At 38.9% G+C, this 26,039-nt stretch overlaps 1 protein-coding gene across 7 annotated transcripts in view; it reads left to right on the top strand.

Moving 5' to 3' along the window:
* Positions 1 to 26,039, top strand: part of plxna1b (plexin A1b) — a 223,494-nt gene that overhangs the window by 59,092 nt on the left and 138,363 nt on the right. For all 7 annotated transcript variants that reach the window (XM_028445792.1, XM_028445791.1, XM_028445789.1 and 4 more), the window contains exon 3: positions 5,439 to 5,621. In XM_028445792.1, coding sequence (XP_028301593.1) covers positions 5,439 to 5,621 — 183 coding nt within the window. The remainder of the gene's footprint in view (positions 1 to 5,438; positions 5,622 to 26,039) is intronic.

Below are 26,039 nucleotides of genomic sequence, written 5' to 3'. Positions count from 1 at the left end.
TGTACTTCCACTTACTACTAAAACACTATGATGTAACTAGTATCAGGGGGATTGGACTGTAGGTGCTGAAGTTAGTCCTCAAAAAGCTTAATCACACAGTTTATATCGTAATATCTGTACAGACGTTGTAAAGAAACTGGGCACATTCGTAAACACAAGCACGAGCCGTTATTATGTGGTCAATGTCTACCATAACCACGCCAAATAAAACACCGTAAATATCCGCTCCGTTGAATTAAAAGGATTAATCCTAACTTCTGGCCTCCGACAAACTCTCTACCTTAACCACCTCTGCCCCTCCTCTCACTCTCCTGCATCCTCATGTTGCATTCACTGACTGCCAAAATTGTAGGAATTAGGGACATCTACAACAAACACAGCCAACAAACAGAAGAGCTGTTACAATATAAACCTATCATTGTAATGGCTAATGGTCAATGATTTTGTCAATGAACTGAATTGTTCATAAATTATGAGTAAATTGATTGATAATCTTATTTATTTAAACTACTGTGTTAAACTAAAACATTTCATTTAATGTATTGTGACTGTAAAAGTAATATAAAAGTAATCCAAAAATAATCAGTTACATTACTTTAATATAGTGATACTTAGAGTAAGTTACTGATTCCTTTTTTTAACCGGTGACATGTAATTGTACTGGATTACTTTTTAAAAGTAACCCCCCCAACCCTGCCAATGGACCATCATGTTGCTGACTTTATAGATGGGCCCCAAAAACCCCTCCCCTTTATTCCCACTTATAGATGGCCTGTCTCTACATAACTGCTTTTCAATGTCTGTGTTCAACCTCCTTCAGGTACGGTGGGGGTTCCTGGTCTTTGGCACCTTTAGTTTGGGGGTCTGCTTCACTCCTAATAGTGTTTATGTCTCCTGCACAGAATATATTTTTCAAATAAACAAACAGAAAACTGTTATTTGCAACATGTTGCTTAATGTATTTGGATGTTGCTCCTTAAGTTAGTGGTTTGTGTTTACCATGTATGTTTTCCTTTCACCTCAATAGCTCTAATTCACAGCAGTGTTTTCATTCACCGTGTATGTTCATGTACTGTACATAAGCCCGTATTGTATTCTGCTGTTTTCCTATGGCTCAATGAATTGAGGGGACTATTGACAATTTCCACTCGAGGTTAGCGAAACACGCACCCGCACATTCTCTTCTGACGTAAAATGCTGCAGAAAGCACGAATCATAGAGGAATGATTATTCCACCGTTTCCTTTGGCCAGCCTGCTCACATCTGTGATCAGTCAGTGTTACTATGGACTGGGTTGTGTATACACACGTGTTAGATGCCATATGAATGGCTATATTTCATGGTTTCATGGCATGAGTTGGGTGAAATGTCTCCACCCTGGGGGAAACCACCAGGGTTGTGGCTGTTAGCCATGACCACATGTGATTTCTGTTTTTTCCATAGACCACTCTCTGCTTTATGTATGTGAAAATCTCCTATATTGTATTGGCACTATCTGGGTCACATTTTTCTCTGTGACCTTGACTATCAGCTGACAGCTCACATGTGTACATTGCCCCCGCATCTTGTGTATTAACCATTTCCCTGCCAGGCGGAGTCCTGAATATTTATTGTTAACAGTAAACCCTACAAGACATTTTACCTGCTAGAGAAGTTGCATTTAAACACGTTTTCACGTAAATTATCAAAACAGATGCTCCTTTTATTTCTGTTGCTTTTTTTTTTTTACAATACAGTATTATAAACATATTGTAAAAAATGATGCTAAGACTGAAGGAATGCTTTACAATTGAAGTTAGAAGGGAAGATGACTTAACAAAAAGGGCTTTTATTTAAACAATACTGATCTTTGCACCAGTTGAGTATCATAGTTGAGCTTAGGAGTTTTATTAAGTGACCTTTTCTCTTGTTATAGAGCTGTGTTGACATAGAGCTGCACAAGCAGTCACCAAATTGGTTTGGTTCCTCTTTTGCATTATAAGGTATATTTTTTCTCCTTTTGATTTGAAAAGTTTTAATTTTCATTTCTTGCCTTGGAAGCAGAAAAGATTTTACGATGTCACCTTGTGCACTGGAAACTGGACTGAGGTTTATGGTTTAGAAAGTTACTTTTTTAATTGTATTTGTTAGTCTTTTATCACCTTTCTTTAGTGATTGACTCATCTATTTTCTGTTGTTCAAAGTTTTCAGGCCCCTCCCATCGTAACAAACGTTCAACAAAAAGGGTAAAAAGAAATTTAACCTCATTAAAAAAAAGGTAAAAATTGTGAGTATTCCTTTTTAAAACTCATAGAATAATAATAAGCCCATGTTCTTCCCCTCCTAAGCTTGTTTAGTCTCTGTTAATCTTAAGTAGATAAAGCCAATGAATAACTATTTATATACCTGTACACACATTTAGACAAAGAAACTTAATAATGTGCTTGACCTGCTGAGCTCAGGTATGTGCACACGAGTTCATCAGCGTGTTCTTGTGTTTGCACGTGTGTGTAGCCTATCTGTTGCAGTTGTTCTCAGTGATGAAATTTCCCTCAGGCTGTTAGTGATCACAAAAGGAAGTTGTTTTCAGTTAATAGCTTTCTGTTCTTCTGTCTCTTACTTTCTTCAGTTCAAACCTTTGTTTGTGGAGGAGCTACCATTTAAAACTGCTCTTTCTTTCACCCGTGTGACATGTTTATTAAGAAAAAAAAGAGAGAACAAGAAGGGCCAATTGCTTTGTTGACTTGAGCTGGTAGCGCTTTTACTTCCTGGAGTTACATGACGTAAGTCCTAAAACTGTTTTCAGGACGGACTGATTGACTTCACAGTGAAATGTGTTTCTCGATTAGGCCTCTATGTTTTTACTTTGAGACTTTTGGTAAAACAAAAATTGATGGAAGGTCAGAAAGTTCCTTGATATGACCAACTATTCCAGGAACGGCTGTTATTATTCACTAAGAAACTCTAAAAGGACACCTGTTCCTGCAAAAAATAAATAAATGAATAAAATGAAATATCATAAAGTGTTTATCTTATGCAGTGTTGCCCTATGGCAATAAAAGCAGACAGACCAAAAAGTGATTTCAGACCTGAGGGACATGGAGATGATATTGATATCACCTACAGTTGTTGTAGCTTCTCTGTAGACGATGGACAAGTGAGAAGACTGAATAAGCCAGAATAATGTTGTATTGACATCTACTAAGCTCTGGGCAGGTTGGAGGGAGAGGGATGTATGTTATCTTTCCCCTCTGTGGATCAATCAGATAATGTAATGATAAGACTGTGGATTACACCACCATTTACACACTGCCGTGTGTGTTTCTGTGTGTGCTGCAATTTACACACTAGGGATGGGCGATATTGACAAAAAACAATTATACCAATAATTTCTGGTATTTATCACAATAACAATAAAAATCATGATAAATAAAAAAAAATAAATTCAAAAAAATCACAACTTAGTGTAAACAGATTCCTTACAAACACAAATACATTTGAATACATCAACACTAGACACATTAAAACAGGCTACAATAACTGCTGACTCAAAGAGTTCTTGGGCTGATATTTTATGGAATATATTTGTGCATGTCGATTACTATTAGTGTTGTTGTATATTATTCATTGAAATAAAATTATTAAAAAAAATAAAATTAAAAAAGCACATGAAAAGCACAAAAAACTCCAATTGTGTTTTTACTGCTGATGAATCTTGTTTATTTCATATTTGATAATGAGTTACATAAAGTTATGATTGATAAATAAATTGATAAAGATCAGTATATTTAGGTGTAATAATCTCAATAGTTACTTTAGTCTCATGGGACCAGTTTTATCTTGTGAACACGTGAAATATAATTAAAAAATATTGCGTTTCACAAACTGGGACAGATTAATAGTGACATTAGTATTTATGCTAACATAACATATGACATGTTTAGCTTTTATCCTTCCACACAAGTGTTAAATCTTGCTAATCAGACTCTCTGTGTCTTTATGACAGTAAGACGTGTTCTTTTTACATGGTCTGTTCCTTCTAAGGAGTGGTTAGCTTTAGCTCTTAGCCCAGTCTGTGTGTCGGTGTGTTAGCTTAGCATAGTTAGCTTTCGTTGAGTTTCCGGTTCATAATTGTTGCTACAGGTTCATCTCTGTCCCCATGTTTGTGGAACTTTGGGTGGATCTGACGGAGGAACTTGAATCGGTTCACTTTGTTGGATGATTGTCTGGTTTTAACCCACTAGCGGTCCGTGATGTATCGCAGCACGACAGCTTCAGGTAGCCGAGACGAGCACCTCACTCACAGACAGATAGACGGCGGTGTGTGCAGGGAGGCAGTGGCAGTGCACACCGTGCAGAGCTTCTGTAAACAGCGTGGAAATGTGGAACACAGTTTTTTAGGGGCATTCTTGGCTAAATTGAGGGACAAATGGCCCGTGGCCCTCGCTAATTTCCGATATGGGAATTCATCGTTTATATTATCGTGGGATGACATATTCTTACCGGTGAGAATGTTTTGGCGATAAATCATAAATGATAAAATATCACAAACTCCTCTTACACACATTGTTCGCACACATACAGCCACATACATACAGTCTTTAGCAGGCAGCACCGTCACTTACAAAGTTCTTTTTAAATTTGGATATTCTCATTTATTTCCAAAACTGCTGCTATTGTCACAATGGCAGTTTACAGTGATCACTATCAATTGGAAATCAATGGAGGGAAAATCTATTTTGGATTCAGCAGCCGGAAGAAGTTATCAAATTTGTGCCTGTGTGTGTGTGCTTTTGTGTTTTTGTGTGTCTGGTTAAAGCTTTATATGGGTCAGTGGGTTGCCCCTAGCAATAGGTCTCTTGTGATACTGGAATGCTCCAGATGTTGTCACTTGGTCCCCATCATGTGGCCATGTCACCAGCGTGACTAAACACTTTGGTTTTAACTTGGTAGATATAACTCAAGTGTGTGCGCGTGTGTGTGTGTGTTGTGCATGTGCATGTGCGTGTGTTGTGGTTTGAGCTGTGATTTGAATCACACTCTTAAAATAAAGACATTACAGTGCGATGATCCTTTAGGCCTCTTCCCACCTGCTCCTCGGGATGTGGAAACGTGGCAGTGGGACTCTTGAACATCTGGAAGGCTTACGTTTGTCTTTAGAGCCTTACGGAGGATGCTTGTGCAGGGATGATTCAAGTACTGGGTTTGTAGATACAAACTGCTCAGGATATCATTGACTTTGTAATCTCAGCTTGTGGATATATACTCAACGAGGAGAAGTAACGTTTGAACAAAGACATTGCTGCTAAATCACAAGACTGGTGGTTGTGTTGATCATTTTTTTTTGCTCTTATGTCATGATTTAGTAAACATTTCTGTGGGTGTACTGGACTAAATGTGTGTAACATTTTAAGATGCATTGTTTCCCTCCTTACTTAATGTTCTCCTTTTTGCTCTAGCCGCTACAGATTGATGACAACTTCTGTGGTCAGGACTTCAATCAACCTCTGGGGGGTACCAGCACTATCGAGGGTATCCCTCTCTTTATCGACAAGGACGACGGCATGACTTCAGTAGCCGCATATGATTACCGTGGAAACACTGTCGCGTTTGTCGGCACCCGCAATGGCCAACTGAAAAAGGTAGGTGTTTTTGTGGTTAATAATGAATGATCTCGGGTGCTTTGTTTGAACACTTTCATATTCATGCTGGTTGATAATGTTTTCCTGGCTGATTATAAATGCCAAAGTCAAAGAGGCCTTGAGCATAGGTTGTGCTGGCTATCTTATCGTTAAACAGGCTAGTTCTTGATTTGTATGTCAAACCACTTTGAGCTAATGGTTTGATCTGTCCAGATTTGCAGAAGCTGCTTTGAAGGAACCTAATAAAAAAAAAACATTTAACTCTGACACCCTTTATACTTTTCACTTTAGTGGCTATTTCCAACAGGACATTTAAAAGCCAGTTCTTTTAACAAGCAATTTATAAGAAGTCTTTGGCCACTCACTCATTGATTGTCATGTTAGTCACGCCAAACATAAAACGTTACTGCCGTGCCTCTAATTTTAAAAGCTCGCCCTCAATCAATCAATCCCACAGCTATGACTGGTGGTGGTGAATAGCTTCACTGTTCCAGTCAGCTGTACAAGGCCAACAGGTCAGATCAATGGATAGTGCTCAGGACATAACAACGAGATAAACAGAGATGGAGAATTTTTTGTGGGAAAACTCCTACTTTTGCAAGCAAACGTCTAATACACAATACGGGCCATCATTCCTTTCACTGATTAAACTGTTGATATAAGCTGGCATCCTTACTTCTTTGCAATACTATTGTGTGTATTTGTGTCTTTGGAGGACAGACCTCTACAAGTAAATAGAAGCTTATTAGAATTCACTTTGTTTCCCTCCACGCTGCTCAAGACCTGTCATCCATTCAAAATTATGAATGTATAATCAGCTTTTGCGCTTGTGCAGCTCTAATGCGTATTTGTGTATGCACAAAGTGTGCGTGTTTGTCACTCATGGTATGGATAAAAACAAAAAGAACAATCATAGTCGTAGTTAGTGAATTGGTTTTGCATTCCTGTGCACATGCATTTGTGCGTGTGTGTGTGTGTGAGAGAGACAACAAACAATAAAATGTCAACTAAGATTCAGTGCTGTGCATTTGTCAAAGTGACACCCATTCACTTAGCTTGGCAACAGACCTTTTATTTGGTTAGCCTTTCTCTCGTGCATGTTTGCTTATGGAACATGAGCAGAGAAAGCAATTCTCTATCAGGCTGTTGAGGTATGCTAATTTTGCTCGTGTGTGATTGCAAAGGACAACACAACTGAATTACCTGTAGTTCTAATGGCCACCTTGTATTTTGAAATAGTGCAACCAAATCACTGTAATTTTGCAGAAGCAGAGCGATGTTTGTTTATGCTGAGAACACTACATATCACATTTTTACCTTTCAAACACAAAACTCAGACAGAATGTTAAAATGATAGTTAAAACTATGTATATACATATATATATATGTATAAAAAAATCCTTTTCAAAAATTGATTTTCTTTTTATAAGCCAGCTCTTTATAATGTTCAAGGTTGTTTGGAGCAACGAGATAGTGGCACAAACAACATGTTTAAAGCATTAATGAAGTCCCTCTGGGCTCTGATAGTCACAGTCAGTCACAGAGGAAGCTTTTACTAATGACTGGTGGTTTGATGGAGGAGCGATAAAACAAGCAGGAAGGAAGGTAGAAAGATGACCGGATAGACTAAAGCAACAGGCGGTGCAGTGTAGATGGAGAGAGGCCGTGTCTAGCGGTGTGGGTCATCTGGATGATGCAATGGTCAAGGACACACTGGCAAACTCAGCTGCTGCTGCGCTGTTTACAATTTCAAACTTTCTTTCCCTTTGTTTACTTTATTTCCCACTGATTTTTTGGAGTGTGAAATGTGTGTAAGTCATTATTAATCCACTGTACCAATACACACGCACGCACGCACGCACGCACCACATCTGACCTACCAGTAGCAGGTGGGTCAGATGTTCATTAAAATCCAACAATTCTTCTTTACTTTCAGGCACTGCTGAACAGTGACAATACAAGATGTCACACACACACACACACACACACACACACACACACACACACACACACACACACACACACACACACACACACACACACACACACACACACACACACACACACACACACACACACACACACACACACACACACGCACATGCATATTCTCAATAGGTGGTCTGAGTACACCAGACAGAAGGAGAGGATTCCAGTCGATAATCCGATACCTATTGTGAGTGCTTGCTTTGTTACCGTGCACACATTTACCCACAGCCGTGAGTTAGGATTCTTCAGCTGCGCCCTCCGTCGGGTGCCAATACGAGCCATCTGCTATATATGTGGCCATTGTGCCAGGTGGAAGGAGCCCCCAGAACCAACTGCGTGTCCATTGTGTGTCCATGCCAGGCTCAGGTGGACGACTATGGAGGTGCTTCCCAATGCCCATTCATTATATACAGCAGCTTTTTGTAACAGCAGGAGCAAAGTGTTGCTGTTTATGATTGGTATTAATAGACAACATTAGTAAAACCAAATGCTTACAGTGCAAAACTGAAAATGTGGTTTAATTGATCACTTGTCAGTGGTGCAACCAAAGAAAATCTAAATTTGTTTTAAAGTGAGTTTTATTTTGTTATGGGCAGCACAATGAGGTAACTTGAGTGAACTTGACACCAAAGTGTTTCTGTTACCTTGTTAGCATTGGTTTTGTTAGAGTGTGTAGCTTTATCAGTTTGGTCATCTTGCAGGAAAAAAAGATCAAGCCATCAGCTTAGTCTTTGGTTATATATAGCTATTAGGTGACATGCAGTAAATAACGATATTAGATATGCGGCTATACATTTTAAAATTTATGGGAAAAATTAATTAACTGTCCATTATTGTAAATTATTTGTTAAAACAACACTGTTTTCCAGGGGTTAATAATGAGTCAGTTTGTTATTTATGTGTGTATACTGCTGCGTGGAGTCACTGATTTGTTCCTTTGGGGCCGCCAGTGTCACCATAAAGACACCATGTCATGGCCTAATTGAGTGGTGATTGTTATTCTATGGGTGCATAATGCTGCCCAGTCAAACTCCCCTGTGCGTGTGGTTTGCATCTCAATGTGTTCTCGCCTGCACCCGTGGTGGAACGAATAAGGACGTGGTGGAAACAAACAAGGTTTGACCAATCCATGCAGTCACAGGTTTGATGAGGAACTTGTTTGCTGCAAAAATATCAATTGTAAAATCAGCCCATAGGGTTTTTATTCTTGCGACCATGTCCACAGTCTTTTGACATCATTTGGCGCAGCCACGAGTTCTAGCCCGGGTATACACACAGAGGCCGGCTTTGTTCTGCCGATAGTTCGCCCGCGGTCATTAGTTCACACATCTGCACAGGGTTACACAAACACGCACAAAGTGGATGAAATAGAGACAGAGAGAGATGAAAGTGAGCAGATAGTTTAAAACATGGTCCAGGCTTATTGGACAAAACAGAACATACACATAAATTCAGTTTAACTGTGTTTCCTCCACTTGATTTAATCTTTTTTTGTATATGGACAACCAGGCACGACTCATGCAGTCATTTCACCTCACTACTACTGAGTCTCACCTCCTGATAATGGAAATTCAATTAACATCAATCGAATTATTTGTAGTAAAGATAAAACAAAGCAAGTCTGACAAGCCCAACACACAAAATATATACTGTATATTTTAAACTATCATACTAGTCATTATAAGTAGGGATGGGAATTGATAAGAATTTAGTGATTCCAATTTGATTGTCGATACTACTTATTGATTTAATTCCTTATCGATTCTCATTGGGTGAGGGAATTAAATAATGCAAATGGTTTTTGTTTGCTTTAACTCTTTATTATATTATCTTTGTCTCTTTAATTTCCTGCAGAGATATCAGCTCTCTTTTAATCCACCAGGTATAGATTGTTTTCACTGGATAATAATATATACAAAAGCACTATATAAAATTGATGAATTATTATTGTTATTATTATTACAACATATGACACGTTTTGGCTACAAGCATTTGAGAATATTTACAGTGCTCCTTTTGAACTTGAACAACTTGATCCAAAACTAATTCCGACATAAAACAAATAATTATTCTGTAAAAAAGAACATATTAACCAAAAGTAGAGCTGCACTTATTGTTATGTATTTTAACGGTAAAGCTTTAGTTTAGCCTTTGTTTACATTTCTATAAATGGACCTTCAGAGACGCCGTCCCCGTTGTTACAAGTGACGTCATCAGCCGTGTGTGTGAATGTGTGGAAGAGCAAACTAAAGACAACGATCAGTACCAGTCCTTCTCCTGTGTCTGATTACTTGTTAGAGGGACATAAACTGGCGACGAGGGGTGTGTTCTTACGGAACTTTGTCGTTTTCGGAAGAAATGTCTGTGCAAGAAGCAACTTTTGTGCGAGTGTACAGAACCTGAAAGTGAGAAGCGTAGCAACAGAGACGCAACAAACAGCACGGAGGACAGCACAACTGCGGGTGGAGGAGGTGGATTCTCCACGGTGGACAGTAAACAACTATATGGTGGAAGGAGCTTCACTTGGTGCTAGCATAAACACAATATACAGGAACTGGAGGAGTTTATCGTTACGTATTTGCGACGTAAGAGGAACTGATAAGCGGAATTGACAGGCAAGCAAACAAACGATTCCTAGGAATTGGATTACTGGGAACCGGTTCTCAGAAAGAACCGGTTTACGATTCCCATCCCTAAATATAAGCAATGCAGTCAAGCATCAAGTTCTCTTAGCTTGTGTGGAGCATAATCTTGTAAGCATCTTGTTTTGTTATCTTAATATTTTTCTCCCTTTCTCCCGACTGTCATTTATCTTTAAATGGGCATTTACTGATGACGAAAAAGCAACCTGAATATTATGCATACCAGCATTTGCTATAATTCCTGTTAAAGTAACAAAACTGTCCACTACAGAAAGTGTTTACAATGTTTTTTCTTTAATGTGGTATTATCAGTCTGTTTGTGGCAAGTATTTCAAAGTGAATTGATGAGTTTAACCTTCAGCAGCATCTAAAGCAGTGTGTAATGGGCTTAACTATGAGGAAACAAAGTCATTATTGACAACTGGGAACATACTTAATCAGTATTTTCCATATAGGGCATTTCCTGCTTTGCATTACATTTTTGTAAACCAAACATCAGTAAAAGATTACCGTAAATCAAGCTTTTTCTCCCATTTCATATTCATCCTTAGTCTTTACATTTTATTTCCTATATGGCAACATTTGCATATTCAGTTGAAGGGCTACAGCTATGACAACAGAGAAAACATACACGTTTGATATGTCACTCAGCTTTGGACAGAGGGTACACAGGCATGTTGGATTAGTCATGTGTTACTTATCTGTCCTCTCACGCTTCCCTTTTTTCCCTCAGCGTTTTCCTCACGCATCTACATTCACATCTGACTAGCATCTTGCTTATTAGACAAAAATACTCTTAAGCCTTGCAAATTCCTATTTACGCATTATACACTGTGTATGTGTGAAGTCAGGCCTTTAGCTTGGCCGTCTCTAGTTATCTTCAATGTGGGCAACAGTCATAGGCCACTGCAAACACCAACAGTATATAAGACACATATACCTCATTCTAACTAAAGTAGTCGGCGTATAACCATGAAATGAAGTGAGTCATCCACATTCTTCCCTGCTTCTGCGCTCTTTTCATCTGCTGCTCACATGTTCACTTTTTCCTCTTTCTTCCTGTCTCTGTTTGATCAAAGACTCTCTCTCTGATAATAGTCGAGCGTTTGCGTGTGGAGATAATTTGATCGTAAAATTTCTCTAATCTTTTGGACATGCATGTACTGTATGTGTGTATATATTATTAAGGGAAGTTGCCACGTCTGAAGTGTGTGCATAACCTTGCACGTTCGCACACTTAAAGCGCTTAGAAAAAAGGCCGGTGCAGTCGGTTGTAAGAATAATAATGAGGAGTTTTCTTAAAATATTTAATGCTGCTATATCTCCTACACAATCTTAATCTGCCCATGCAGTCTCATTAAACCCACATTTTATAGTCTGCTGCTTTCTGCTACAAGAACCTCTTATGCCACCAATATCCACAAATTCCACCGTTCTACTAGCACTGGCAACATGATGTGCTAACATTAGTGGCCTGACCGCATGCAGATTAACAAATGGCAATTGTTACTCCGTCAGTAAACCAGTGCGAGGCTAACTGTTTAAAACATTTCCTTGTAAATCTGCTGAATGATTTACAGTTTTTGTCTGTTTGCTAATGCAACAGCTGAGAAGTGTTCAGTCCTTGATTATCTAGGTGCAAATGGATTTTAGCTGAGTCCAACAGCTTGTAACGGCAAAGCACTGATTCATTACCTCTGTTCTCTTCCCTCGCCTCACCCGTTTCAAACTCACCGCTACCGGGGGGCTAATGAGCCAAAGTGAAGAGTGGATGAGAGTGGTAAAGAACGCCCAGAGTAAGGGAGATGCGAATGAAAAGAAAAAGAAAGGGAGATGAATAATAAATGTTCCATGCTAGAATCCATTTTTAAGGGAAGATTAGAGGAGTCTGGATGCTAGATAGGATGCTCACATGATTCAAGTGGGGATGAGGCCAGCCTCTTTCTAGGTCATCTCCATTAGGCATCACAGGATAAAACATCAAAGAACTGCTGCATTTGCGATCATATATTCTGTGTGAATGTGTACAATCTCACCGTCCTGTGTTTTTCCATTATGTTTGCTTGTTCCATACTGGGTAATGACATGCACCTGATGCACAATGATTCAAGGAGAACAAATGCAGAAAAGATGAGTATTCCTGCACACAGCCTTGGTGCACACACTGGCTGCTTGGTGAACCTCCAGAAGTTGTTTTTTTTTCATTAAGAAAAAGCTGTTTTAGTAAAGAAGCATTACTATATACCGGTATTTGCTAACTGATTTAGCCAAGAGTACACCTGGTGGATGGCTCGACACCAGTGCTCAGTCAACCTACTGAGTTTTGACAAGACACGCAACCACACACAAACAGACACCAGAGGGGGATGTGATATATCAAGCTAACAAGCCAAAATGAGCACATTCAAGCAGTGCTATATAAACTCGGGTGCACACTGTAGCCCTGTCCACGGGCTAGTTATATGTAGCACAGCATGCATTACTGTCCTTAACTGCCTCTATGTGTTTACACTCATGCATATGCCTCGGCTTAGAACAGGTTGTCTGTCAGAAAACTCTTGAAATACTTGCAGAAGCTCATTTGAGAGAAAGTAACAAGGTGTTGATGCAGACTTACTGTGCTAGATATTAAACACGTGTGTGTAATCCTTGGGAAGACAGAGATTCATTGAGATTCTTAATCTCCATTACACCAAATGATGTATGCAATTATCAAATTAGTTAATCTACTATGAAAAATTCACAGTACATAAACACATGCATGAGTGACTGCAAGAAGCTGATCCATTTTTGTCTTTTTTTTTTTTTTTTTTTAATAAACCTGGCAAAAAGATTGATAATATATCACTTTTCCTTTTCGTAACGCACATGCATGCACACATTGTGTAAAGTTAGTTGTACATACTGTCTGGACAAAATAAGTCTATGGATATAAGGCAGCATGGTGGACGTCTCTTGTTGTCTAACTAATTACCCCCATGTACGTAACCCAAAGGGAATAGCTTCAGCTGTAGCTTTAGCCTAAAGCCTCATTATTATGTTAGCTAGCTCAGGAACTAGCTGGCCTTGTTTTTTGACATTTCACCTCCTGACCAATATGGCCAATCTGGTTAGTGTCTGAGTTGGGGAAAGCCAAGCGGAAACCAATTCCCTATGTTGGTCTACTGCCCTCTGGCTAATTTGGTAGCAAAACAGTTGGCTGAAGTTGACTTTTTTTTTTTAGCCTCTTTGGCTCTTTTCTTTTTGTTTTTGTTCTTGTTCAGGCCATCAAGTTCAGCTTTGTTATGTAGCTGTTGGAGTACAAAGTATAAATAAAGTTTATTTTCAGAAGCACTTACCCTATTGCTTTGTTTTGAGTAAGATGAGCAAAAGTGATATCTTAATTATGAGTGCAGCTTCCTTTATGTTGTTTTTTCCATTTACATGTTAAAACATTTAAGAAATAGCCATTTATTGTCAGCACATTGGCAGCTGTTGGGTTCTTGCTTTTTCTTTATCCAGTTCCATTATATTTACTGTGTTGTCCTCATTTATCTCTCTACCTCTTCATCATCCTCTCATTTCTGTTATTTTTGTGTAATTTTTTATAGTCTGTAACTATCCCAGGAATTTTTGATTTGTCATGTCTACCTCTTTGATGTTGTTTCTTTTTCATCTTTCTTCAGTCTTCCACTTGTCTTTTGTTTACTTGATTCCTCAGTTCTCCAAAATGTGCTCCTGACGTTTTCTCCATGGATTAGTCATTAGCTGACTGACTGAGCTGATTGCATCTATTCCCAAAGGTTGCATTTGTTTGTGCATCTTCACTCTTTTCCTCCTCCTTTCTTTAATTCACCCCCCTCTCTTTTATTCCACCTACTTTATTCCAAAAGTCTTTCTTTTCCTTTTTTTTTCTCACATTCTCTTACTGTTCTGTTCTTTTCCAAGTGTCAAACATTAATTTCTACTTTATTTCTCATTCATTGTCCTTTGAGTCTACATATGTGAGCAGCCACTTCCAATTTTTTTGTAACTTGACTTCAACATGATTTACACACACATTCTAAATTAGCTAGCATCTATTAAGGCCTCACATCTATGTTTAATTGGTCATTTAGCCTGGCAATGGTTTGAATTCTTTCTCTCCCTGGAAACTGCTTAGTTGGCTCCCCAACCGCTTATGCTGCCATTCTGACACTTTTCTCCTTCCGTTGGGTTTTACAATGGCCAGTGACTGACTGTGCCAAGAGCCAGGATGGAGGTGGGTGTGTGCACGTGGGTGTGTGGCGTTGGGAGAGAGATATTCCCTTCTGCCTACCCTTTCCCTCTGTGCCCTCACGGCCCTCTCCTGCTCAGCTCCTCCATCCATGTGTTGCTCATGGATTAAGCTAATTAAAGTGCTGCAAACAGGGTCCTCAGAGACAGGCTTGCACGCACACTGCTACTATAATACACACACACTCATTAACAGACGCACACAATAGGAAAAACAGGAAGAGAACACGAGAACAAGCAAGCACTCATTCAAGGATGCGTCATCTCATGCTATAGTAGCGATTATATTTTCTTTGTGTGGTAAAGGACGACACTGTACATTAAGTGAAGCTTGTGGAGACAAACATATAATGGAGACTGCTGTAAATACTTTATGGACCACTCACATGCTTATCTACACTGTAAAATTGACTACTAGATTTGGATAGACTTTACAGTCGGCTATATTGATAGTCATCAGTGAAGACGTTTTATTCTGTGTAATTCTAATTTAAACAGATCACTGAAAAAGCACCACTTGCTCCGAGCTTGAGCCTTAGGACTTCCAGCTATGTATTATCATCCACAAGAGTGGTGTGTTGTCTATTTATGGGTCAGAGAAGGAGAGTCGGTGGCCCAGAAATAATGCAAGGCCCTCTCACTTAAACCTCGCTGAGGGTTTATCAAAGTGTTTGTGTGTTCTAGGATAAAATGGCCTACAGCCTCCATGGTAGGCAGTTTCTAGGATGTAACTTCAAGTGCATGTATTTCCAGTTTTTTAGTGAAACAAGTCTGATGCTTGATCATGAGTCAGCGGTCTGTTGTGCGCACAATATAGAAAACACTTGATCGTGTTAGAGAAAAAGGAAGGAAGTGGAAGAACGCTGTGTCACCCGGCAGGAACTCTTTCCGGATGTTACAGCTCTCAGGATATTGGCTCTGGAAAACTGCCCGCTTCCAGGGAAACCTATTGGATTACTGATAACCTTGGAATGGATATGGCCAGCACAAAGGGTGTGCAAAGGAGCAGAAAGCCACTGTGTCAAACTCTTGCAGTTTATTGTCAGTATCTTTAGGGTGTTTTTCGCTTAGTTTATTACACATTGACATACTGATATAAGTAGATTTTTTTTTTTTATAGGCCTCCCTTTCATTCGTCCATGCATAAGATCTGTAGAAAGCCTTCCACGAGAGACTTATATTATTATTGGATACCAGCATGTTCTTTTAACATAACAATAAACACGGTCACACAAGCACACAGCCAATAATAAGGCACCAATAACATGGGGGTCTTTACTCTAACTTGTCTCCAAATCCCCTTGTGACAAGGCCTTCTTCTTGGTTGGCATGGCAACAGTAGTCAGGGCAGCTATGGATGGTGACAGTGAGGAGGGAGTGAGTGAGAGTGAGAGTCACATGAAGTATTGGTGTTTGTAAGGCAGACATGGGATTTGAACGTAGTGGCAATGCTAAAAGTGGGTTGCTGCTCTGTTGCTGAATGCTAGAGTTGCATGTAGCGAAAGCCACGCTTTGCTAGAGATGCAGTTTCTGTTTTGCCTGGAAATAAGTGGGCTTGTAGGTCATGTTTACCCCTGTGTGCACATGAGAAAGAGACGTGGGAAAGGGAAATGAAACTGCAGAGAGAGCACATATTCATTAACAACTGCATGTTTCATCTGCCTTCATGGGTGTGTAAATCACAGTGTGTATGTGTGTGTGTGTGTGTGTGTGTGTGTGTGTGTGTTTTTTTGGTGATAAACTGAGAAAGATATTCCAAGTATTACATGTTTTGGTTTTTTGTCTTTTTTTAAACCCTTTCGACATCTGTCACAAAGCTCATACTTCCCCCATTTGACAACGGATAGTTCCTAGATATTGGTATTCAACTGAAAAATGGTTGCTATTGCCAGAAAGATTTGAAATGAATTGAGCAATGTCATTGCTGAGGGAATCTCTGTTCTTCTCCCCACATATGCAGTACAGTACAACAGAGACCGGGTGCACGGCAAACAGGCAGTTAGTGTCAGGACTCCGATAGAAAATCCATAGTTTCATTACAGGCCCAGTGGTATGAATGTGGCTCGGAGGCAACAAAAGCTCTATCACGAGCCCTACGGGAGCCAAAATGGTTGCATTTAGTGATGCAGTGGAGTGAAGAGAAGGCAAGAGGGTCAAGGCTGCCGCTGGGAATAAAGAGTATTAGAGAGAGAGACAGAAAAAGGAAGGCCGATAAAGTTCATGTGCAGTAAGTGGCACAGCAGCAAGTGGACCCTGGGCACCATCGGAGGTCTCTGTCAATGTGCGAGTCTGTGTGTGTTTTACCCCTTCGTTTCATACATCACAGTGTTTTCAGCAAAGATCTGATATAATATTCATGTTTCTGCTTTAGGCTTCTTAAGGAACGCAGGCATTTCCCTTAACACTTTTTTTATTTTTCCATGTCACCCTGTGAATGTTGACACTTTCTCCATTTCTAATGTGAGAGCCATTACATTAGAGTACATCAATATACACTGAATTAACAAATTAAAATGTTCTGAAATGGCATGACTATTTGTGTTACTATCACACATTTTGAAAAACCCAGGACACGCCCCTTTGTGGTTAGTCCACATTTCAGGATAAGTCTAGTACTAAGATGGCCACAAACATTGAGAGTGTAATACAGAGGTGCTATTACAGCTTATATCTTATTTTCTGCACGCACACGATTTTACCAAAAAAATCAAGGAATGCATTAAAATTGAAAACCACTTTCACTTTTTGGAAAAGCTAAGGTGAGTTAATCTGGGAAAAGGTAAACTCTAGAGATCCAGACTTGTTTTCCCCTTTAGAGTGATTAGAGGTACTAGACAAGCTTTAAGGGAAATGAGCTTTCGATTGGGCCTTCTGATAAAGTGCTGGGGTTTTAATTGCCACTGACCTCTAGCACAAGAATGGAAAGATTAGGTGAGATGTATTGTGCTGCTCAGTAGTGGAGACCTTTGGACAATCGTACTTGTTAGTTTGTTTACTATTTATTGTCTTTTCTATCACAGAGTCATACACATATCCATTCTTTTCTCTAAAAGCAATATAAATTCAAATTCATCCTTAGACAAAGTCCACCACACAATTCAGTAATGGCACAATAGATGTATTTTAGAGTTGTTATAATAATTTGGTCATTGTTTGCCATTGGGTGTGTGATGTGTATTTTCTGACCCTCACTACTACACCTTAGCATATCATCGACCTCATGAAAAACAGCATGATTACACACGCACACACACTAGAGCTGGGCGATATATCGAATATACTCGATATATCGCAGCTTGTAGTCTGTGCGGTGTTGAAAATGACCATACCGTTAAACTCGCTGACTTTTTTTTTTTTTTTTTTTTTTAAATATCTTAGTGGCATTATGCACAAAAGGTGCACTTAAATTTAGTGTTGTTTTGAAATGTCATCTTAATGACAACATGCACAAAAGGGCACTATTTGTTTTAAAATATTGTAGTGGCATTATGTACAAAAAGTGCACTTTAATTTTGTGTTTTGAAATGCCATGTGAGTTGCATCCTGCACTAATGTCTTGTTTTGAAATGTCTCTGTGACAATTTTGCACAGAACGTGCACTTTCTGTTGACAATTTTATGTTTGAGCCACTCACTGTTTAATAAATACAGTTATGTCAACTTTGACTTAGTTGTGATATCCCCTTTTTTGCATGAAAGTTTAAAATTGGCATATATTAATGCAGTATGATCAAGAATGTTTTAATGTAGACATATAGAATCATCATACTGGTGTGATTTTGTGCATCAAAGTGTTAATTCAAGGGTAATGCAAAATATCGAGATATATATCGTGTATCGTGACATGGCCTAAAAATATCGCGGTATTTATAAAAGGCCATATCGCCCAGCCCTAACACACACACTTTGTTCTAAAAGTGTTGGCTTGTGGCTCTGGAATCTTTGATTTCATCATATTGCTTCAGTATTGGCTCTGTATTACACTCTCAATGTTTGTGGCCATCTTAGTACTAGACTTATCCTGAAATGTGGACTAACCACAAAGGGGCGTGTCCTGGGTTTTTCAAAATGTGTGATAGTAACACAAATAGTCATGCCATTTAAAAAATATTCACTTTCAGAACATTTTAATTTGTTAATTCAGTGTATATTGATGTACTCTAATGTAATGGCTCTCACATTAGCTATTTGCATTGAGTTGATTTTAGCTTCGACACTAGTCTTTGGTTGAAGAAGTAGGAAACAATTTACCCTAGTCTCTTTTGTTTCTTTAGAAAAAAAAAAAAAAAGTAACCCATCTTCTTTATTTTCTCTCCTAGTCAAGTTTTGCGCTAACACACAGACACATTCACGCACACCCTCTAAAGGCTCAAACATACTCGGGCGCAGAGCGGAGCCAATTAAATGCAAAGCTCAGATTTTACTACGACACGGACTTCTCTGCATAGTTGGTGTCACACAAAACACCCCGTGGCATTGTTTTGACCCACATTAAAAGTAACACCGACCTGCATTTCACCCTCGTGGTGAAACAGAGCAGGAAAGACGAACACGAGTTTAGAGGAGAAATTGGCAGATGAGCTACGACAGTAGCGACACCATTTAATCACGTCCCAGGAGAGCAACGGCTACAGAGAAGCGCTAAGAATCATGGGACATGTAGGATTTTAATAGAACTTACAATGCGGTAATATGCCCAAGTGTATGTAAGCTCTGAGGAGAGCGGAGTCTGAGTCCATTGTGCGCGCAGTCCGCCCGAGTATGTTTGAGCCTTAACACACGCTGCCAGTTGTTGCTGGGCAACATTTGGTAAAAAAAAAAAACACACCAGGAAAAAGGAAACTTCCCTCATATTTACCAAAATGTTGTTTGAGGCCAATTAAACTATTTCTAGAGACGCACCTTTGTCAAGTAAAATGATAAAATTTAACATAAAAATAAAGTTTGACAAATTCCTCTCATTGTCATGCATGATTTTTAGCAGTGGCATTGTTTCTTTGTGTTGTGTTGTTGAGCAAATCCAAAGCAATTTTTTTCTCTTCTTATTTTTGTCAAACCACTTCACGCACACAGGAATAAATAAATAAATAAAAACAATCCCACAGGAAATATTGTGATGCAGCATGTATCATTTTGTAGATTGTATCCTTATCTCCAACTCAGAGAAAGTGATGAAGCAAGAAGCAATGCAAATTGAGGAAAATATTCGAGAAAGTGTCTTTTCCCACTGGGATTTCCCGACTCCAACTCTGAGTTAGCACTCAGTGGGTGTGATTGCGTTTGTGTTTGTGTGTGTGTTGCTCATTTGCGATTTTTGTTTTGTATGAATGTAAATTTTTCCGTACTCGCTTGAGCGCTTGATACAGCGAGTGCTTCAGCACGTTGTTTGTGTTCCTCCCTATTTCTCATGGGCTGCAGTGAGTGAGTGGGGCTTGTTCATTTATGTGGACTGATAAAAGGAGAATTTTGTGTAGAAAGTAAGGTCATTGTGAGAGATGTTAAACTGTATCAATTAGTGGCTAAAAAGGCCTGGTTGGGTCGAAATCAAACACGCTAAAGATTCAGAGAAAACTTTGATTGCAAAGAGAGAAATGGGAGGAAGAACTGAAGAGGAAGTCACAGCTAGTGGGTGATATTGGCAGACGTGCACAAAATCATTTTTCATTTGTCAGAGATAACCAGCTCATCACTTTTGTTTTTCAATGTGGAAGACAAAGAATGCCTTTTAGTGACTTGTTTACAGGAAAGAAGCAGAACTCATTGTTTCACTATCACTGTGCAAAAGTGATCCATAAGTCTTTTGTACTTTTAACACGTGTTTAGAAGCCATTTGTGTTTTCTAACTGACTCGTGAACACTTTTGCCCCAATATCAGACTAGATTTAACTTTCTGGTTTAGACCTAAGGGTTTTGCATGTTCTCTTCCTGCATAAGTGGCTTTTCTCCAGCTACCTTTACAAAAAGTAAATTAAAAAAAAACACAACAAAAAACATGTTAGGTACTTTGTCTAGGTTTACCCATTTTGACAATGTGCTCAGGTCACAGTTCCTTGGATTAACCCATGAATTACTTTTTATCAACAAAGTATGAATTACACTGATTTTAAGTTGAACAGTTACAATGATTTGTTTTCTAATCCCCAAATGAACCTTGGGTGGAACAGATATATTGTTTGTTTTTTAAAGAATAATGTCTAACATCTTAACCACATAATAGCTCTTTTAGCTCAGAGTACCTTTGGTTACTTAAGCTTAGTAGCCAGTGGATTATTGTAGCTATATACAGCCAACAGTTTCAGTCACCAGGAGAGGCTTTATTGTGTTGCCAAGTTTTTTGTGTTTGTTTTTTAACTGTAAAAGACTTTTTGCATCCCTCTCTGTGAGTTTACCTCTAGCTGAACTTCATGAACTGTTAATTAATTAATTTATGTTAAGCTCTTGCTGTCGTTCCTACTCCATACATTGCGGGGGTTGTATTAGCCTGATTTGAAGTTTTAGTTTGACTTGTGTGTGCGTTTCTAGTCAAGGGCAGATCTTGTAGCAGTGCTCATCCTCAAATGAACTGTAGAATATCTACAGGTTACACTATATCATGCACATTTATTTTTATAAATTGGACAAAAGATATTTTCTCCCATCTTACCAATTGATCCAGATATACACACATTCTAACATAAACATGCTGCACACATATCTAGTGGTTGGATTAACAGGGTTGAAATGTTGAAATCTTCATGTGCCGCATACCAACTGACTGTTCTTGGTCTTGGAGCTTGGAGTGTTGGGTAGTCCCTGAGTTGCTGTGTGTATGTAAACCACGATGGAAGTAACACACTGTTAAAGTGTCAAATGATTAAAGAAACTTCACCTCACATTATTGTAAACAATGAATGAATGTACAGTATGAATGAATGGCTGACGGATTGAAAGAACCATTTGTGCTTGAAACATGGCTGAGGCTGGAGGCTGACCGCTTTAGTTGTTAGGAACTTAAGTTGTCCTGTTTGAGCTTACGAAGTTTCTCCCTCACGTTTTATGCCTCGTGGTGAACCCATAGTCATCAGGCAGATTTAGATCTGTTTGAATACAGAAGCTAAGTCACTGGACACTGTCCTTGCAAAAAAAGGCAGGAAATGCCTGAACCTCAACCATCCTATGATCAAACTTGGTAGAAGGAGCCTCCATTTCAGCTTAAGTGCACTAAAGACAATGAAGGAATGAATGAAATGGTGACACACTAATTGAACCACCTGATCAGTTCAACCACGCAGACATTAGCTCTGTTAACCCCGCACAATCACCTGCCTGGTGAAACAGAGCAGGAGAGATGAACACGAGCTTAGAGGAGAGACTGGTAGATGAGCTACGAAGTACCAGCACCTTTAAAACACGTCCCAGAAGGAGTACAAGAACTACAGATAAGTGCGAAGGATTGTGGGAAATGTTGAATTTCACTGGAAACTACTATGTGGCAGTGCGCTCAACTATGAAAGCCCCGAGGAGTGCGGACAGTCCATTCCGCAGACGTTCCGCCCGAGTATGTTTAGACTGAAGAAACAATGGCACTGTGGGGGCCCTTGAAGCGTTTTGTCAAGGATAGCCAAGTTATGGGTACCCCCACCCAGTTCTTCTTTTGGTCCAGAGATTCTCAGCAGGGACCCTCTGTCCTTAAGTCCTCTGCCTTAACCATCAGGCCATAGATCTACCTTTTGTACACACTTGCAAGTCCCTGCTTTCTGTCTCTGCCTCTCCCCATGTGGTCTCCAAAGGAAACCAGCAAAGTGTGTTTTCAAAAGCACAGAGCGTGCCACACCATCTGTAACCCACTCATGTCTGGAAATAAGAATATAAGTCTAATTGAGCTTTTTAATTGTCCTCTAAATCCTGCTGTGAGCCCATGCTGCTGCTTAATGATGTGTGTATGTTTCTGTGCGTATGGGTATTGCCTACGTCTGGGAGTTGTTGTGATGTCGATGGCTCTCTGAGTAGAGAGAACAAGTAAAAGAGGAGGCAAGGATTCCACTCTATGCAAAAGCAGACACAAATGTCTACTGCTCAAAGATTAAACAGAAGACATTTCTGATTGTGCGGAATAAGCAGTGACTGTCCTGGCTTTGTCAATAATTTATATGTGCAGGATCCCCACGGTCATGAAATTCCTGGAAAAGTTATGGAATTTAAAAAAAAATAATGATTTTCCAGTCTTGAAAAGTTATGGAATGTTTAAACTGTTTTTGGAAAAGTTTTGGAAATATAGCCTATTTTATTTTAATATTTAAAATATGTTAAACCCCACAGATGCTAAGCGTTATCTCAAAGTGCATACCGGCAGCATAATTGAGCGGGAATCACAAGATCTCACAAATTCACGTTAATTCACTCTCCGCCTCATTTATAAAACTGTGCGCAGGTAAGATCACTTCAGCTTGTATAACCTAAGTCACGGAAATTTGTTAAAATAATTTGGAAAAGTTTTGAAGAATCTTTGTGAAAAAAGTGTGGGAACCCTGTATGTGGAACTTAATGTGTTTGTACATCCCTGCCTATGGTTCCCACAGGAATGTGTGTGTTCAAGCCGAGCTGAGTGTTTTAGGGTCTGCAGTGTATGAGATTTCTTTACTTTTCCAGATAGACGGCTTCCTTTTCTCATACACACGTCCTGTCTCTGCGTGTGGCACAGTGGGACCCAGAGCAGGGAGGAAGTGAAAAAGCAAGATAAGCTGGCAGGTGTGTGAGCGTGTGTGCTCATGTTTGTGTGCTTATGATTGCAAGAACGTGAAAGAGTGTGCGTGTGTTAACACACCGCAGAACATTTCTATAAAAAGCCGTCCCGTGACACCCCTGAGCGATCAGCTGACAGTCTTGTAACCTTTGTTGTGCTTTCTTCTCATTTGGTATTTGATCAAAGAGAAGCTTTTAACACCAGATTGACTTTTCCCATTGTCAAACTATAGATGACACCTTTAAACTCATATTGTTATGATTGGCCTCATTTTGCTTTTATATCTTTATATTACATTTTATTACCATCGCCAAGCAGGTTACACTATGTTTTTGCCAGTGTTTATTTTTATATCTGTGAAAAATGAAAAAAAAAGGAAATGGATAGATTTTGGTGAAATGTTAAGGTTAAATCGGATATGGGATAAGAAACAAGTGATTATATTTTGGGAATGAGGAGCGTTCAGGTGACAATGCATTATGGGGACTGCTATGCAGTGGCAGAGGTCTGCTCTCTCCAAGTGCTTTCTAGGTTTAGGAAAGGTTTTCTAAATCGATGCATAACTCCTTTAAAAGATTTAAGACCCCTTAATCATCTGTTTTTGTTTTTTTTTTTTGGTTTACCAATATGTGATGCACACAATACTTGAAGATTGCTCATTTTAGCTAGGTTTTGTGAGAGGTTTATTTAGAAACAGAACAACAAGCAAATTTTGAATAAAGATGGAATATTTATAGTAGAATCCAATAGCTTCAAATTTGCTAATTGTCCTTCAATTTAATTTTCTTTTTGCTTTGCTTTTTAATACATTTAAAACTTACAAACATACTGGTTAAAAAAAAAATAGAAGCCATTTATTCTAGAAGCCATTTTTTTGTTCAAAAATGCAGTGCCTTTAGTTTTTTTTTTTTTTTCACATTTTTGCAGCTTTATTATTTGATGCTTGTGAGTTTATAAAACGCTCATCATGGTCTTTCCTCGTGACAAACAAACAGAAATCGATCAAACTTTGGGTGTTTTTCTCTGACTGTTTTCTCTGTTTTTCTCTTTTCTCCTTGGTGTGTTCATGCAAACAGATGGCTTTCAGCAGTCAGCAGCCAGAAGCTTCTACTCTGTTTGTTTGCTGTATTTCCACTATTCATTCTGCATTTTACTTCTCTTTCAGCAATATTCTTTAAATCTATTCCCAATTTTATGCTCTTCATCTCATGTCAGCTCTTCCCCTATCGGGAATGTTTAAAGCCCAGCATTTTGACCATTATTTATTTACTGTGTACTATAAAACCTAAAAACATAACATAAACCTGAGTGCAATGTCCCATCTAAAATCTTTCCTGTGTTCTGATCCCTGTTCTCATGTTTATGGATGCTTCTCATAGTTTCTTCAGCTCTCTGTTTGCCCACCACTGCCTTGTTCCTGCTTCTAAAGAAATCAGCAGCAACATAATAACTTTTCTCAATGTCAAAATTGTACAGAAATCAAGTTGCAGGTGGATGGTTTGAAACAACCCCTCCTAGGCCTGGGCAATATATCAAGATTCAAGATATATCGAGTTTTCTATTTTAGCAATATAGAAAATGACAATATCACCATAATTAATATATTTCTATTATGTAGCTTATTTTTGCATCAAAATACTTGTTTTAGTCACTGCTTTCGCTACTCCTCAGAACAGCATGAAAAGCAGTTAGATGGATTGCTGAATGCGTCGTTACAACAGACCTTCCCCTAAACAAGCCACATTACAGAACTCACTCACACATGCTGTCCCTTATTGAAGAAAAAGCTAAAAGTGGCACATATTGTGCAGCTGTTTGTTAATAAATGTGCCTATGTGGCATTTTCAGCAAATGTAACCTAGAGTTGTCTTTGTGGTTAGACTTTATTGAGTTGAAAATAATGAGATGTATATGGTATAAAAAATATCAAGATATGATTTTTGGTGACTGCAGCCATGGTTCAGGCTACATTTTGTGTCCATGACTAGAGGCCAAACCAGAGGCTGGGCATCTGTATTCCCCCCTGGTTACACCAGCTGCTCAGACACTGCTGCTACAGAATGCCTGAAGTGTCTGTGCATGAGTTTCTGTTTGCACATTCCTGCCATTGTACTTTGGGATGCCAACTCTAGTGCACAGAGAAAGTGAAGTGCTTTTCTTTGTGTGCTTGTGTACTATATAGTACATACTGAGCTTTAGTCGATGCCTGTGTGTCCTCTGTAACCTGCCGGTTACATAAGAAAGTGTAAAGTGGCTGAAGTTTAGCAGTCCAGATATTAATAGATGTTATTTGAGTGCAGCTTGCCAAGCTTGTGGTCTACATATAGAATGCCAGAGGCAGCAATAAAGCTATAGATTCCTGGTCCTGAGGGTGCAAGCTTTTATTGTTCATGCAGTGGATGATGGAAACAATCCAGAAACAACTGCTTATTATTTACCTTAAAAACTTCTTTTGCTACTTGTGATTTAGCATGAGGCTGTAGACGGAACTGAGGGCTCATTTATAACCGCTGTCAGTCACACAAAACGGGGCCTCCAATGTGTACACGACATTTTCCTTGCAAAGTTTTTGATTGATGAAAATAAACGTAGTGTGCAAACATTTTGGAGAAAAGTTGTGCATAAATGACAGCGCTGGTGGTGATCTGAAGCCAGATTCATCACATACATTTAATGTCCTCGTACTTATATATAATATAATATAATATATATATATATATATATATATATATATATATATATATATATATATATATATATATATATATATATATATATATATATATATAGTTTTTTGGACAGTTTTTATTGT

This window comes from Gouania willdenowi, chromosome 5 (assembly GCF_900634775.1).
Source record: "Gouania willdenowi chromosome 5, fGouWil2.1, whole genome shotgun sequence".
NCBI lineage: Eukaryota > Metazoa > Chordata > Actinopteri > Blenniiformes > Gobiesocidae > Gouania > Gouania willdenowi.
This window is presented reverse-complemented; position numbering and strand designations above follow the sequence as displayed.